General features: G+C 44.2%; 1 protein-coding gene across 1 annotated transcript; it reads left to right on the forward strand.

The window, feature by feature from the left end:
* Positions 1-4259: 4259 nt before the first annotated feature.
* On the forward strand, positions 4260-14669 carry LOC109462622. Its single transcript, XM_019759185.1, has 13 exons — positions 4260-4320; positions 5798-6061; positions 6382-6744; positions 6925-7104; positions 7627-7701; positions 8062-8166; positions 8870-9055; positions 9614-9808; positions 10636-10834; positions 11092-11462; positions 13405-13628; positions 13932-14106; positions 14533-14669. Exons 1-13 carry the CDS (start codon positions 4260-4262, stop codon positions 14667-14669), a joined length of 2535 nt encoding a protein of 844 aa, XP_019614744.1.
* The last annotated feature ends 2304 nt before the right edge of the window (positions 14670-16973 follow it).

A 16973-nucleotide genomic window follows, 5' to 3' on the forward strand; every position in this document is an offset into this window, starting at 1 on the left:
CCCTCTTGTTTTTCGCCCTATCGCATTGGATTTGTAGTTTGCGGAGGACGTTATTCATAAAATTTACCTGACGTGGCCTAAAACGTATCAAGAACTTAGACTTGCCCGGTAAGCTTCACTGTAATGAGTATAGTAAATATTGATGTTCTGGAAGATGCTGAACACTTAGTAATTAATTGGGACCTAAACCTAAAACCGTATGGTACATAGACACACAGTACCCCAGAAACATTTCTAATCTCTTTTCTTCCAGTCTCCACGCCTGTCTGAGTCTGTTGGTGATGACCGCAGTTCTCCTGGTGGACGCAGAGGGTAAGAAGCCTTTCTTTAGTGATCATTATACGTTAATTTCAAAATCTCGCCCGGGTTCTGATTGTGACAAAGCACATCTTTTTTTCTTCTTTGGAGCAAGCAATGGAAAGTGGTGTACATTGTTTACAATGATTCGTGGCTCTTACCTTTATGTACCCGTTCAAATCCTCGATATTCGAGATTAATCTTTACAATTAGCGTGTACTTTTAATGTCCATCTACTAGTATATCTTTATATAAGATAAAGGACTCATCATATAACCACCATTCGGCGTAACACACCAGCTTCGGTGGCAGCAGCTAGCTATATTACACCGATTGTTACACTCAATCTTTGGACATCTAATTGCAAGATTGTTTAAAGCTTTCTAGTGATGATGTCCCAACTGTGCTTGGTGACGAGTTCCAGTCTACGATAGTTCTTGGAAAATACGAGTTTTTGAACACCTCAGTTCTTGGTAGATACCTCTGATATTTGAAAGCATGACTGTTTCTTGTTTTTTTTCACCAGTTTATCAGTCATTTTGTACATCATACATAGTCAAAAAAGATTTTAACCAATTTAGTGTCGTTCCTCGGATTCCACAATACTACATTTTTTAGATGAGCCTGGCATAGGAAACTTTGTCGAACTCACTCACGAACGCTTTGTCGAACGCTTTTGTGTAATCGAGTATCGCTAAATCTATCTGCCTTGTACTATTCCGACCCAGAACCCTGCAGAGAAGGCCCGCCATCCTACGGGTGTACAGCCATGGAGTGTAGTGCCGAAGGTCCTCCCTACAACGACGGGACTACCTGCACGTACCGGTGCGTCAGTCCATGTGCGGGGACAGGGAGCAATTTTACCTGCTACTACGGAGCATGGAACGGCGAGGCTCCCACCTGCCGTAAGTGAACGTAACAGTTCTCTTGTTTCTGTGACCATTCTACGTGCTTGAGAAGTTTTCACGACTTAACCGAACAGTAGCGACCCAGCCAAACACCAGGTCGACACCTTACTCGACCTTCTCCCAACCATGGTTGGGAAGGGTGGGGTGGGGTGCAGCAGCGTTGGGCGGCCTAAATTCGGCTATGTGGCAGGGGAATTTAATTGGACGATTTTGTTTTGGTGATTACTATGAGTGTCCTATTCTACATGGCAGTCACGGACAAGACGGAGGTTACTAATATGTCATTCCGGTTTGTCTCTACAGATATGGACGGATGTGCATCGTCTCCCTGCCACGCTGATGCAACATGTGCTGATACACTCGATGGTTACACCTGTACCTGTAACGACGGTTACTATGGGGACGGGGAAACATGTACTGGTAAGAACATAATACTTGGTTGTACGTCAGTTAGACATTATAGTATATGTATTGGCTTTGCTAGCCTCTACCAGGCTTGGGGAGGCGGCTGGAAAGAGTAGAAATCGGCCAAATAGAGAAATAAGCATGCCAAGGGAGTTTGTCCGTTGAGAGAACAGTTCTGTTCTCTCAACAGACAAACTCCCTTGGCATGTGCTTATTTCTCAGACTATCTGGCCGATTACTACTTTTTCCAGCCGCCTCCCCAAGCCTGGTAGAGGCTAATGTATTGCTTCCATTGAGTTCTATTTCTCAAGAGTTCTCATAGGTTTATATTCAGGACTAGCGCTTTACAGATTAATAACTCGGACGGTGGCCAGCGTCTTGTGTGGCCTGCCTTAAGTCCGACCCTGGCATGGCAGTTCCGATCACAGTAGGAAGATAGTGATGGTAAATATTACATTATATGTTTTTGCGATATATAGATATCGATGAATGTGCAGATGGCGAGGACAACTGCCACACTGATGCCACCTGTACTAACACACTCGGCAGTTTCGTCTGTATCTGTAACGACGGTTACGAAGGGGACGGAGTCACCTGTGCTGGTAAGAACATAATTCTGGATTATCCACATGATTTCATATTTTGGAAAAAATTAACAATAACCCTTATCATTTATTCTGTTGTCACATTATGACACTTTTTTTTCCTTCGAATCTAGACATAGGTCACATTCATACATTCATGTTAGCGATGTGTTGCATCTATTGAGTTCTATTTTACAAGTCTCATCACCGTTTTATCACCGTAACACACCAGCTTCTGTATCTGTATAGCCGGTAAAACCGCCCTTCGGCGTAACACACCAGCTTCTGTATCTGTATAGCCGGTATAACTGCCCTTCGGTGTAACACACCAGTTTCTGTATCTGTATAGCCGGTATAACCGCCCTTCGGCGTAACACACCAGCTTCTGTATCTGTATAGCCGGTATAACCGCCCTTCGGCGTAACACACCAGCTTCGCAGGCACGCGGCGTAGCGGCCGCTGGATACATTACACCGATCGACTTGTTACACCTAACCCTTGAACATCTAACTCTAGGCATTGTTTAAAGCTATCTAATGACAATACCCCTACTGTACTTGGTGACAGTGAGTTCCACTCTGCGATAGTTTTAGGAAAGAATGAATTCTCGGACACCTCAATCCTTGGCTGTATCGGGTATAGGGTAGAACTGACCAAGCCCTCTTGTCCTCCTCTTGTTTTACTCTTCTAGAACAACGGGACGGTTGTGATTCCCCGCCAGAGTTCGACTGCGCAACCATGTCCGACTGCAGCGCCCCCTACGCCGAGGGTGCGATCTGCAGCTACAGGTGTAACAACACGTGCAGGGGGGAACCCGTTACCACGACCAGGACTTGCGAAAGCGGACGATGGGTTGGCGACGACTGGGGGGGTTGCTCTCCAAGTACGTATAACCAAACACACACCTACAGGGCACCTTAAAGTGGTTAAACGTAGAGGCTGCATTAAATTCCTCTGGCTTGACCGAGTATATGGTTTTGGGCGTTTTCAATTTCATCTGAGCCCAAAAATGCATAAATGAAAATTTTTGTCTTTTATGATATTTTAACGCAATTAATTTTAACGCTAAATACTAAATGTTTCTGCATTGAAACAACACTATTGTTTGTCTACTGTTAATCGCCGTCTCTTTTCTCTTCTCGAGACACATGGGCACATGCTTTATCGACTAAACGTACATTCCTACATGGCAACTGACATATCAAAGTGTCCTGCTTTGACATTTCATTGCATCTCTTGTCTGATTGTAATGATCCATCACCAATAGTTACATGCCAGTTCCCGGTTCTGCCCCCCTCCCCAACGTGTGTCACGTCTACCTGCGTGCCCGGTGACTTCTACAACTTCCAAACTGTCTGCTATTACGAGTGCGGCGCCGCCGGGTGTACCGGAGTCGCCACCCCAACGACATGCGGACATTACGGGGCATTTCAGGGCAGCCTCCCAGAATGCCGTAAGTGAAAATAACTGAACTCTCATTTGCCAGATCCCTCCATATGTTAAAACAAATTCCTATGTTATATACGCCAAAAAGCGTAGACATTTAACATAGGATACGTCGATGAAGGTTAGACATCCAGGTAATACGATATGCCAAAAAGCAGTTACTCAAGCAACTGGATATGATTTTGAAAACGTCAGACGTTTCAGCTAGTATCCACTAGCTTCCGTCAGTGACTGAGAGACCAGAGCCAGGGGGGAAATGCAGGTTTATAAGCATTTGCATTTCCCCTCTGGTCTCTCAGTCACTGACGAAAGCTAGTGGATACTAACTGAAACGTCTGACCGTTTCCAAAACCATATCCAGTTGCTTGAGTAACTGCTTTTTGGCGTATCGTATTACCTGGATGTCTAACCTTCATAGAGGTATCAAACACATTTGCGTCACTGAAAACATCAACTCGTTTCTTAATATGTTTTCTATGCTCAAAACTCAATAGTCCGGGTTGTGAGCTGCGGTTCTCCCCCAACCTTCGCGTGTACATCCAGGACCTGTACCGGCAGTGACCAGGGGGATGTCTGCACGTACGTGTGCGACCGCGGATGTTACGGATCACCCGGTACCATGACCAGGACTTGCGAGAACGGCGCATGGGTCGGTGCTCCCTGGACAGGGTGCCGGGAAGGTACGTGAACCGATTTTTTTGACCGAATACGCACAATATACAGCCTCCACCGGTACCAGGCCTTTCTACGGGAATACGGATCGTAGAATTCGGTCAAAAAAAGAGAGTAAAATTGGCCAAGGGAGTCCGGCCGCGGGGAGGTAGTTTCTTTCCCGCGGTCAGTCAAACCTACAAGGCGGCCAAACTCCCCTGGCAAATGTTCTCCTATATATATATATATATATAGACAGCGTAGTTAGTCTGTTAGAGACTACACAATATACATCTGTGACTATACAGAGCCGATATTCTTTTTTTTTTCAATTTCCAGGACATTTTGATTTTGTATGGCAAAAAAAGGTACAGGTTTCAACAGTGTTATAAGTGACATACATGTACTGTCTCAAAGATCCATTGATCTATATGTATTGTAGCAAGGTAGACATGAAAAATTTCCCTATACCTACCAAACATTGCAACTTTCCGCAACCGGTTCTTTAAGATATCCTCCTTCGCAGATTTGAAAAAAAAAGACGCCCCTGCAGCTCCAGAAGCTGCTCTCAATGGAATTCTGGCTAAGCTACTAAGAGAAGCTAAGATTTATACCTCTAATTTTCTCTCCAATTATGACCACAAGAGTGCAATTATAACAAAATGTCTGGCTAACGACAAACATTGAGATAAAGATAAACACGAGATCTAACAAAATAAACTAAACACCGTCACTGCTGAACAATGTCACGGTTGACCCTCTAGAGCGACCGAGAACATATCATACCTATAGACTAGTATAGTAACTTCCTAGTTATGCTCAGTTGGATTTAATTAAGATTTGAATGTAGTATCTCTAACAAACAACGTCTCTATTTGTCACAATTTTGGTAAAGGACTCTGTATCAATGTTATCTCTTTTTTTTTTGTACTAGGATGCTTTCCATGGCCTCCGCTAGCTACAGGTGAGTAACGTTCTCTGTTTAAGTTAAGTTTCAGTTAAGTACGTTATTTCACCAGCAACTATATCATATCATACACTTCAGTATCATCTGCTTGCATGAGGCTTTGGGGACTTATACGAGAACTTAACGACACCAGATTGTATCTTTATATCAAAATATTAAATTTCAATGGTTACAGCAATTCTTATGAGTTATTATATGGCAACAGAGAAGTGTAGTTGAGTATTGAGTATGGACCTACGGAATTAATACGGCTAAGTCTACGTACTAAAAGCATCAGACATACACAGCGAGCAAAGTGGCACACATTTGTATGGTTTAAGAGGAAATGCCACGATCCAAATGTGGTGAATGGTCACATCATACCATTACGAGGATAACACTGTAGCCATAAACACTCCAACCATCTTGAAGGTACCTATAAGTTACACTGGTAATAAATAAAACAGTAGATGGAAGCTTCACTGTGATTTCGTACAGATTATTTTACAGAGGCGTAATATTTAAAATGGTCTGCAGAAACTAATGGTGCCTTTTTTCAGAATTTGCTTACGAAGCCGCAAGAAGTGCGATCACCGATGCACCCCTGGACCCTGACGTGGCTGAGGAGGTTGGTTCGGATTCCTTCCTGACCGACCTGGCCGCGTACGCAGAGTATGACGGCACCCCACTCGCCGACCTTCCAAACACGGATAACATTACCATCATGCCTGAGCGCTGGGCTCTAACCTACACCAAGGAAGGCGTCACTACAGGAATGTTCCTGCCTGAAACCAGGAACTTCGACCCAGAAGTTGGGTTACCAGGTATGTTTGCCACAATCGGCCGTGTAAACCCACACTGTTCACCCATTGTCCAGAGGGTAGCATGGTGGTACCAAGGAGGTACAATGTGGGTCAGAAACATGTTTTAAAAGAGATGCTCCTCCCTGTGCTAGTACTGGCAGTTCTAGGGTGGCTTTTGGATACTGTATTTTGCGGCCACCAGAAGATATACTTGGAGATTTCCTTTTTAGCTGTGGTCTTTAAATATTATGTAATTAATTCAATTCATTCCAAAGGTTTGATGTTTGAGAGTGGGCTTGCCTTTGACCTGTTTTCTTTTTTTTTTTTTTATTTCTTCGAAGACGAGTTGCCAGGTATCGCCATCATAGCCTTAAGACAGAGCTACCCGCTGTACTACGAGCAATACCTGTCTAACATGGAGGCGGATTACCGCAACTCGCGCGCCGACGTGGAGTTTGACAGCGCAACGTACGGACCGGACGCAAACTGCTCCTACCCACCGCGCACAGACCTGGGAGGCGGATTCGCACTGCAGCGAATTGCACCAACCCTGTGCCGACCTGACGACACGATCGAAGCCAGAGACCCGATCACCAGTGTACCCGTAAAAGCACGCACAGGCCGAGACATAGTCTGGGAGCCATTTAATGTCAGAACAGAGGAAGTTTGGGACGAGGCCTGGGTTGACGTTGATGTTTCTCGATGTGAGTGTGCACGTGTAACTTGTAACATCAGGTGTTTGGATAGAGTAGGTGCATTTGGATCTTTACGAGGTTTAGAAAAAAATAAGGCTCTGACTGGGGAGAATCCTATAACGTACTGCGAGAGGGACGACTGGGTCGCATGAAATGCTTACTAAATATGTCTCCTTTTCCTCCTTTCAGGCTGTGAATCTGCTCCACCAGACCCCCTGCGGTGTGTAGAAGTGATATGCGGCTCCCAGCAGCCTCCCTACCCGGACGGTTACCAATGTGGTTACACGTGCACCCGGAACTGTACCGGTTACTACAGCACCCTGGTGACATGCCGAGACGGGACCTGGGTCGGAAAGGTTCCCAACTGCTGTGAGTTGAAATAAAACACACACTCACACACACACACACACACTCACACACACACACACACACACACACACACACACACACACACACACACACACACACACACATACACACACACACACACTCACACACACACACACACTCACACTCACACACACACACAGACTCACACACACTGAAACACACTGAAACACACTGAAAGCGTTTTCTCTGTATCAAAAAAAAATATTGAACTAAAAATAGTCTGTAGCAGTACACGTCCCCCAAACTTCAAAGACATGTTAACTCACCCATCGTTCTTGTGTATTAGGAAAAGTCACCAAGTTTGGTGGTTCTAGCGCAAGCCTTTCTGACGCTATCCGACATCGAAGTTGGCGCGGGCACTTTTAGCCCGGTTTGGATAGGGTTGAGAGACTCCAACACAAAGTTCTTATGTAGACTGTACCACTCATCCTAGAGAGCATCAGGCTCAACAACCAGATTTCCGAAAAATACCCACCGTCCGTTCTTTTCCCCCTCCTCCAGGGCCGTCACACTGTCGCGAGCCTGAAGAGTTCGACTGCACAACCAGGACCGACTGCAGCGCCCCCTACCTCAATGGTGAGACCTGCACCTACACGTGTAACGACACGTGCACGGCAACGCCCAGTATCATGACCAGGACTTGCAGGCAAGGAATATGGACCGGTGAACCCTGGAGAGGATGCTTTAAAGGTACGCGAATGCAAGTTACATTGACATCCCAATACAGATGACACAGATTCACACATCGACTGGCGTAGAATAATAAATGTGCAGTGAAAACTCGTAACATACCTTCGCGGAACTTCGTGTCTGTTGGCTCTTTCTGAACAAATGCACTCTACAATGAGTATCTAACATTGTGTACCTGCACATATGTTTAATAGAAGTTTATTCTTGACGCTAATATTAATTTTTTTTACATCATTCTCATGCTAGATTGCCGGGACCCAAAAGACTACTCGTGTGCTCTCAGGACCGGCTGTGACCCTCCCTTCATCCACGGGGAGACTTGCCACTACCAGTGCGACCAGGAACGCGGATGTACCGGCTACCCTGCCACCCACAGCCTTACCTGCATTAATGGCATCTGGGTCGGCCCGAAATGGCGCGGATGCTGGGCACGCAGTACGTCAATACTGCATTTTTCACTTCTACGTGCATGGTCCGCTTCAGTGACTAAGTATAGTAACTATACAAGCAGGGGATGACTTACATGTACGCAGTTTGAACTTCTTTTTTGGTACTACCCTGGTGTCAAGCTTCGTAGCTTTATGCCGCTTTCAAAGACCCGCTAAGACTGGACTCCGGGCTACTTGGTCAGACAATGAAACAAACAAATTGTTCAGTTACTTAAGTCTTGAAAGCCTGAATTGACATGGTATGACGTAAAGCATTTCATTCTTCCGACCTTTGATTTAATTTGATTTATTAGACTGTATAAACAGATGTATACGGCCAGGACTGCCCAACTAGCCGGAGGCTATTATAAAGGGCTAGCCCTCACAACAAGAACATAAACAAAATTAGTAACAGGTAACGGTTAAAAGTGTCAGATACACTTCAGATAAACATACTATGACATAACAGGTGTTGCGGTCTAACGTTAACAAGCTATGAGATCCGGCCTAGTCGTCGTGCGTTTACGGTAAATACATTGTGTACTATATCTACATTGTCAGGTTAACGTACTATTACATAACAGATGTTGTGGCCTAACGTTAAGACCTTTCTTTGTCATTACCAGGCTGTGGGATCCCGCCTTTCAGAAACTGGGCCGTCTACACGTGTGACGAGCCCGGCACCCCGTACCCTTCCGGGACGATGTGCACCTACCGCTGCCGCAAGGGCTGCTCCGCCATCCCGGACACAACTGTCGCAACGTGTTATAACGGGAGGTGGTATGGAAATAGGAAGTGGAGATGCAAGAAAGGTACTTCTTTGTATAAAAAAAAAATCCATGCTGGTTATCAAAATATTGGAGACTTGGAGAGGTTTGAAAATAATATGACATTTGCAATGAATAATTATGTTTAACTTTCGATTAATTTCTGAAAGCCTAAAGTTTAAATTATTGGACTGTTTTTGTAACTTGATCCTTTTTCATCCTTTACACAACTAACGATCTGTGGGGAAACGTACGAAAATGTCTTTTCAAATTCTTCACATCTCGGTACTTACTTACTTACTATATCCATCCACTTCTACCATCTGGGGTGTCGTGGGGAGGGACAGTTGGCGGCTGACGGCTAGTCTGGAATCTGTTGTTAGCGTAAGGCCGTGCGTGTTTAGGGTGTCCTTCACAGTATCTATCCATTTCTTCCTTGGTCGTCCCCTGGCCTTGGTTCCAGATTTCCTGCTGTTGTATGCTCTTTGTGGCACTCTTTGCGGTGGCATCCTTATCAGATGTCCAAACCACTTAATTTGTTGTTTATCAATAAACACATCTCGGTGCTGTATTAAAAAAAGAGCCCGGTTTCTACCTCCTCAGGTTGTGGAGCGCCGCCTAACCCACCCTGCACCAAACGGTTCGGCTGTGCTCCTTTCTACTGGTACGGGGAAAGCTGCTACTACCGGTGCTACAACAACAAAGGAGGGTACGCCATGGAGGTGACCGGAGACGCCATCAGGACGTGTATAAAGCCTGGCGTGTGGTCAGGAACCGACCTGATCTGTAACTGTAAAGGTAGGTCTGAAGCTGTGAATTATTGCAGTGTTTTCTGAGCCAGATGTAAGTTCTCGGTAGAACAGCCTTGGTGGGTGGCGAGGCACAAGGCACCAGACGAAAACATATGACATTTGCAACATGGCATTTTTTCAGTATGGAAGCTTCATTACCTTATTATCTTCATTACAGTATCTTTGCCTTTGTTATGTTTTGTTATGTTGACTCAGTTTCTTCCTCTTCTGTTCTGATCACTAACCTCTGACCTGGCCAATGGCATGATTTGTTGACGTCTGTCACCATGGTGACTAGTGTTGGGTTACATATCTGTATCTGTATCGGTATAGCCGGTATAACCGCCCTTCGGCGTAACACACCAGCATAATGTTGCAATTTCATGGTCTGCTACACTCCTGTTACCATATACTCGTAGTACATTTTTACCGAAGGTACACATTATGCATTTGCTTTGCAGATGTTACTTCTCTAGTTATGCTGAGGTCACATTTCCAAACCGGGGCCCGGGGCAGTCATTTGGAACGAAAAATATGGTATAAAAGACAACAAGGCAAAAAAGGTTGAAAAATATCAACAATGGAACTCTTTAGGTATATTCTTGATGAAAATTGTTGGTTTTTCTTTAATTGAAATAGCCCGGCCGGGCCCCGGCTTGGAAATGTGACCTTATCATTATATATTATGTCTGACCCTTCTCTCTTTCCTCATGACGTCCACGAAAAGCGGCCAACATGCTGATTTGAGTTTCTCGTCAATAAAAAAAGTGTTTCAAACAAAGAAATTCCTAGCGCTGCGTCGATGACCTTATCACATCACCTTTCTCCATGCAGATCGGGAGGAATGCTGCCTCGTCGACATCGTCTTCGTCCTGGATTACTCCGTGAGCATGTCGGGAGACACTACGGCTGTCAAAAACTTCGTCTACGCGCTGGTGAACCGGTTTGAGATCGGGGACCTGGACGCTCTCGTCGGGGTTCTCAGATACAATACCGGTCAGATGCTGGAATTCTACCTGAACGCATACAACAAGTATGTCCTTCGAAGTGTCATCATGCTATATGTGTAATAGTTGCCTATAGATTAGTTCGAATGTATGCGATTTTTTTAATATCATTATCATCTACAGTTTATTTTAAATTGGGTTACGTGATTCTGTATAGCAAACACCAAGGACAATGTCTTTTGTAATTACTAATAGCCATAGGAAAAGAACTGACTTGCACAATCATGTTGATTGTGCGTGTAGCTGATGTAAGACAGCATTTTGCATTCTTTCTTACCTCCAGCAAACCAGATACACTCGCACACATAAGTGGCATGACTACAACACCCGGTGGAGGAACAAACACCGGTGCAGCTCTCACCTACGTGGCCAACACCATGCTACTCGAAACCAACGGCAACCGCGCGGACGCTCCTGATGTGGTTATCGTCCTGACTGACGGCTTCTCGTGGGATTCCGTCGCAGGCCCGGCCTCTGTCCTCCACAGCATGGGCGTGCAGACCTTCGCCATCGGCGTCGGGAGTTGCGTCAGCGACGCGCAGCTGCACGACATCGCCAACTGTGACGACCACGTCTACAAACTGGCGGACTTCAACGGACTGGAGGGCATCACCACCAACATACACAACCAGATCTGCTGCGACAAGCCCACAGGTAATTTTCTATCAGCCAGTGGACAGATGTGCTTAACGCATTTCCTGGCGCCCACGGTTTGGGTTAGGACATACTTGAGAGAGTTGTGCATATGAACTGTAAAATTCAGCTTCCTACTTACCGAAAAGGTGATCAGATGATCGTGTCAGTGGTAGTTTCTGTCACAGCCTGCTCAAGAATCCTTCTACACAGAGATCGTCACAGGATGACTGACCTAGGACGGATTTGCGCAAGTTCATTTATGATAGAATCTAAACTTGACCTTGTTTGTCACGCGTTTCAAGGTTTGTTAAAAAGCATTGTCATTGGTTTGTAAGTCAAGCTCTTGCGATTCATACCTTAATACAGCTTTGAGTTTGCATGTTATGTCAACTCGGTCTATGGGAACATTGTAACACAAGTACATGTACCTTCACGACTATGGACAAAAAGTTACTCAAGAAACCGAATGAATTCAGTGACTAACGAAAAGTAGTGGATGCTACTTGAAACATCTGACAAAAATCTATCCAGGAGTTTGAATGACTGTTTGCATGTTTTTCACATTACCTGGATGTCTAACCTTCATCGACGTTTCACAACTAGGATATGAAAAAAAAAAACACGTCGATGAAATTGTTTTGTCTCCTTATGCAGATGTGTGCCGGTACCACGGTTGTTTCAGGGACTATCCTGTACGTAAGTTCCCCCACTCACCCCTTTGGAATCATCCGGCGATGACAGGCGTACTGTGTTGGAGGCACTGCCAGGACCTGGGATATCCCTACTCCGGTAAGAGTCTAGGGTGTGTACATCAAGTACAACTGACAATACCAAGAGCAATCATCGTCATCATCTGGTGGTGAGAGTTTCACGGATGCTCGTGACTCTTTTCCGCCAGCCCTCCCTATCCTCCATAGCCCTGGGCAGGTCTTCTGGTCTGCAGCCCGCATCCTCACACAGTTGTTGTATGTAGGTTGTGCAGGGTCTGCCTACACTGGCATGCCCATGTTTTGTCGAGAGCAATACAATGTCCAAATAAGTCTTTGAAATTTCCCTTTGCCGATGTCAGTCTATAAAAAGTGCCTTTCTGCAAAAAACATCCACTCACCTACCAAAAGGTATTTAAAATTTCTCTGCCTGCAGAGTAGAACCCCAATGTCAATGAAACAACTTTGAACTGCAGTGAGTCCAATTTGCTTCATAATGACTCCTACCAACACAGACGAACTTCCAAGATAAGAAAATAACATTCCAATAGTAAATAAAAATATCTTAAGAACAGTTGTAATTTCTTTGTTACATTTCTTTGTCGTCTCGAAGGGCCTAGTACATGACTTGGGTCTTAGGTTCCGACTCTTTCGTACAAAAATCATCACGGAGTCTGTGTATATTGTATTATATATTTGTAATAAAGTTGCGTTAACGTTCCCTTGAATTCTGTCTTCTTTCTTCTATAGCAACCGAATATTACAGTCAATGTTTCTGCGGGACAACCCAAAACTTCAACAACCTGGGCCCCCAGTTACCCGACAGCCAGTGTAACACACCCTGCTCCGGAAATCCGAACGAGATGTGCGGAGGAGTCTGGAGGATGTCCGTATACCACTCGAGCGGTAGGGCGCTCCGCAAGTTTTCTTGTTAAGTTCCTTCAGAGATAAAGAAATAAATGGACCATTTCAAAATCATATCCAGTTGCTTGAGTAACTGTTTTTTGGCATAAATGGACCATTATAATCCAGCCAAAAAGTAGTTACTCAAGCAACTGGATATGATTTTGGAAACGGCCAGACGTTTCAGCTAGTATCTACTAGACATTACCTGGTTGTCTAACCTTCATCGACGTACCAAGATAATATTAATAAATAAACATGTTTAAATCTTGAAGGCCTCGATAGTCATGCTTGACAATCATCGGTGTGAATGAAACGGTTGTCTGATTTTTGCCACCTGTTCTCCACAGACGCCTGTCCAGAGAACTACGAGCGCGTGATGGCGAACGGACCTTGCCTGCGGTTCTCTACAGACCGCCAGAACTACTTCCAGGCCAGGCAGACCTGTCGCGACGAGGGCGGCCGTCTGGTGGTCATCAAATCCGCAGCGCTGGACGCCTTCATCGACAACCGCATCCAAACAACTTACGCCAGCGCGACCTGGATCGGTCTGGACGATCTGACTTTTCCTTTCGTAAGCCTTTGTCTCCATGTTTCCTTTACCTGTATACTTGCCATTTAGAGCGTAGGTGTATGCATTCCAGGTTATGCACCTTAATTGTTGAAACATTAACCATCTTAGTAGTAAGTTTGTTTGCTTGTGCAGTGAAGTTTGGTAAATTCATCCCAAACATTCCATTCTTTTAATATGCCTGTCTATTTGGACCTAGACCTAAAGCCTTGCTCTCTTGTTAAAACAGCTAAGATCTTGTAACTATCGTTAACACCTTGCACGTTTCTTCTGGATACAACTTTTTTTTTTACAATATTTCGACAGTCGCAGTACGTTTGGAGTGACGGCAGCGTGCTGGGCCCCACTGACTACGACGACTGGTTTGGCGGCAGCCCATTTCCCCCATGGCCATTCCCCTGTGTGGAGATCCGCCCACAGTTGAACTACAAGTGGATAAACCAATTCTGCTGGCTTCTTAATCGCTACATCTGCGAGAAAGGTAAGTTCCTACAACTTTATTTGCCGTTGACAGAAGCTTTCAAGACCTCATCATTAGCTCTCTACTGTGTGCCTTACATTCGGTACATGTAAACATAGCAATGATATACTACCCTTAGAAAATCTAGCCGTAGAAATCATTATGAAGCAAGTTTAAACTGCAATTTCCAACACAACAAATTGGACTCACCCAAATTTTCGACTGTACAACTCCAGTCTTTGTCAAGGAATGAGCAATCCACCACCTCCGTGACGTCACGCAGGTAACATACATGACTCCGTGAGCAGTGGATCATGGGTTGCAGAAAGTCTGTGGCGCCCCCCGTCTCTGTTGAGGGATGGTTGTAATGCCCTGATCACGTGTCTAACGTCCCGGAAATAACGTCAAACTGACGAAACTAATATCGTAATCTATCTCCCCATACAGTCGCCACCCCGCCCTGCTGCCCACGCCCGCGGACATACGTGTCGGATCCCGGTTATACCGTCTCGGATGATCACGCCTACCGACTGTCTCCTGCTGTGCAATGCGACGCACCCACCGAGGAGGTACCCGATGCGTAGGAGGCCGTCTATCTCATGCCCGTAGCCAGGGGGGGGGGGTTCAGGGGCTTTGGAAGAATGGTCCACTTTTTGGTCCACTTTTTTATGTAAAGGTCCAAGATTTTTCTTGAAAAGATAGATTGGAATCGTAGAACAACTGCTCCCTTTGTCATTGAATAAAAATTTATCTCTGATTTTTTCTTTGAAATCCTCTCAAAAACGCAAGAAATGCCATTTTAGAAGGTTCATTTTTCAAAATTTTTGAGGTCCCCTCAAGCAGTTGGATTCAAAATCCTGGCTACGGGCATGTATCTGGTCAGACCAGGCGCCTCTGTGATGCAAGAAGATGTAGTTTCTTGTGATATGCAGTAAAACGTTAGTTTCAGCTGTGTAGTAGGCCGTCTATCTGGCCAGACCAGGCGTCTCTGTGATGTTGAAAAGATCTAGTTTCTTGTGATATGCATTAAAAAGTTAGTTTCAGCTGTGTAGTAGGCCGTCTATCTGGCCAGACCAGGCGCCTCTGTGATGTTGAGAATATCTAGTTTCTTGTGATATGCAGTAAGATGTTGGTTTCTGCAAACATGACCGTTTCCTCTGCTGTTACCCCTGTTACATCATCAGCAGGGCGCAATATCATTTTAGAGTTTTGATGATCACAAGCTTAAGTCTACCGTTTCTAGTAGCAGGTCAGTTGTAGTGCTTGCTTTTGGTGTATTTTGCGGAGTTTTTCTAAGGCTACAAATCCAGTCTTTTTTTGCTGCATTTTGATAAGGGGTAATTTTAGATAGTTGAGATTCAAGTTTTATGCAATATTTGGAAGATAAGAGTAGATGGTTTCAGCTGTATAACCATTAATACATCTTTCAGTAGCAAATATTGGATCATAGATGTAGGTAGAATCATCTACCAATATGTTACTTAATTAGCAATAAGCACAGTAATCATGTATCCTACAGTAGTCATTAACAACAATTAACGTTAACATAACGTTATGCTGAAGCTTTTAGACGAAAAAGTAGCTAGTTATATATCTTGTATGGTATCATAGCAAAGATCTAGCAGCATTATCATCTGTATCTCGTCAAAAGCTGGGTCCTTTGTCTAGTGTAGTGTTGTGGCGTTTTCTATTACTATTAGACTACGGTTGTTACATTTCATGTAGCATCTGGTTAAGTAATACTGCTATTGTGGCGTTGTTCAATCACTTTTACTGTATGGTCGATCCGGAGTAACATTTCATGTGTCCTGTAGTGTGCATTGTGTTATACTACTAGTACATCAATATCAAGGACTCCTTCAATGTTTATTATTATCCACTGTTTAGTAGTAGATCCAACATTAATGACTAAATCCACCATGGGTTAGATACAAGAAGCAGGAGATCTTTTGTGACAATCCTCTTTTTGCACCAAAGATGAAGAAGATTCTGTTTTCCAGACAATGAACATCAACAGCAAACCAGTCAGAACTGCCCTGATGAAGATGACAGACGGTCATCGAAACGTCCGCTCGTAAAAAATAAATGGTTGTGATCAAAGAACTTTGCTATTCATTCGTTTAACAACATGATGAAATTATTTACGAAGCAACAACACCGTTCGCACCATGATTTATAAAGGTTTAACAGAGTGTTTTTTGACTTTGTTGTACGAAGAAAAGTGTTCTCGACTAATCAATTCGCATATAGATATCAAACTTTCACACTTAGAACCTACAATATTAGTCTTTAAATAGGTTTATTTTAAAATTATAGATATAGTTTTATTGTCAGTGTAAATACTCTTGCAATTAATAGTGTGATGGTGGGAGTTTGTTCTGTCACTTTTTCTCTCTGCTAATAAAAAAAGGTTTGCGGGATTTTTTGTCTAAGTGTCTCGCTTATTTCGAGTTGTCACATCGAAAATAGGACAGATGGTTCAAATGTATTCTTCATCGAGCTAATATGTATGTGAATTTCGTCTGAAGGATCGCTAGCTTGTCAAGACAGTTCATCTTTTAATAACAAGTTTTTGGTGGTAAAAAATAGCCAATTTTAACCCTTGTCAGGTTGACATTTTAACACAATAATTAAAAATAATTTGATGTCTTAATCAGGTCACAGACCCTTGACTTTTTTTCCGCTGCGGTGGCGTAGTTACCGTAAATAATTTCATCAGGTTGGAAGATACTTAGGGTATAGGATTTTCTTCTAACACAACCAGTAAGGTTCTCACCTGCTTACGGCGGCGAGTTGCAGAACTCCAGTCAGAAGCTCTGAGGAAGGTGTCTGATAGACATCGAAACGTAAGCAGGTGAGAACCTTACTGGTTGTGTTAGAAGAAAATC

The sequence above is a fragment of the Branchiostoma belcheri genome, unplaced genomic scaffold, assembly GCF_001625305.1.
Source record: "Branchiostoma belcheri isolate BF01 breed outbred unplaced genomic scaffold, Haploidv18h27 scaffold12, whole genome shotgun sequence".
Classification (NCBI taxonomy): Eukaryota; Metazoa; Chordata; class Leptocardii; order Amphioxiformes; family Branchiostomatidae; genus Branchiostoma; species Branchiostoma belcheri.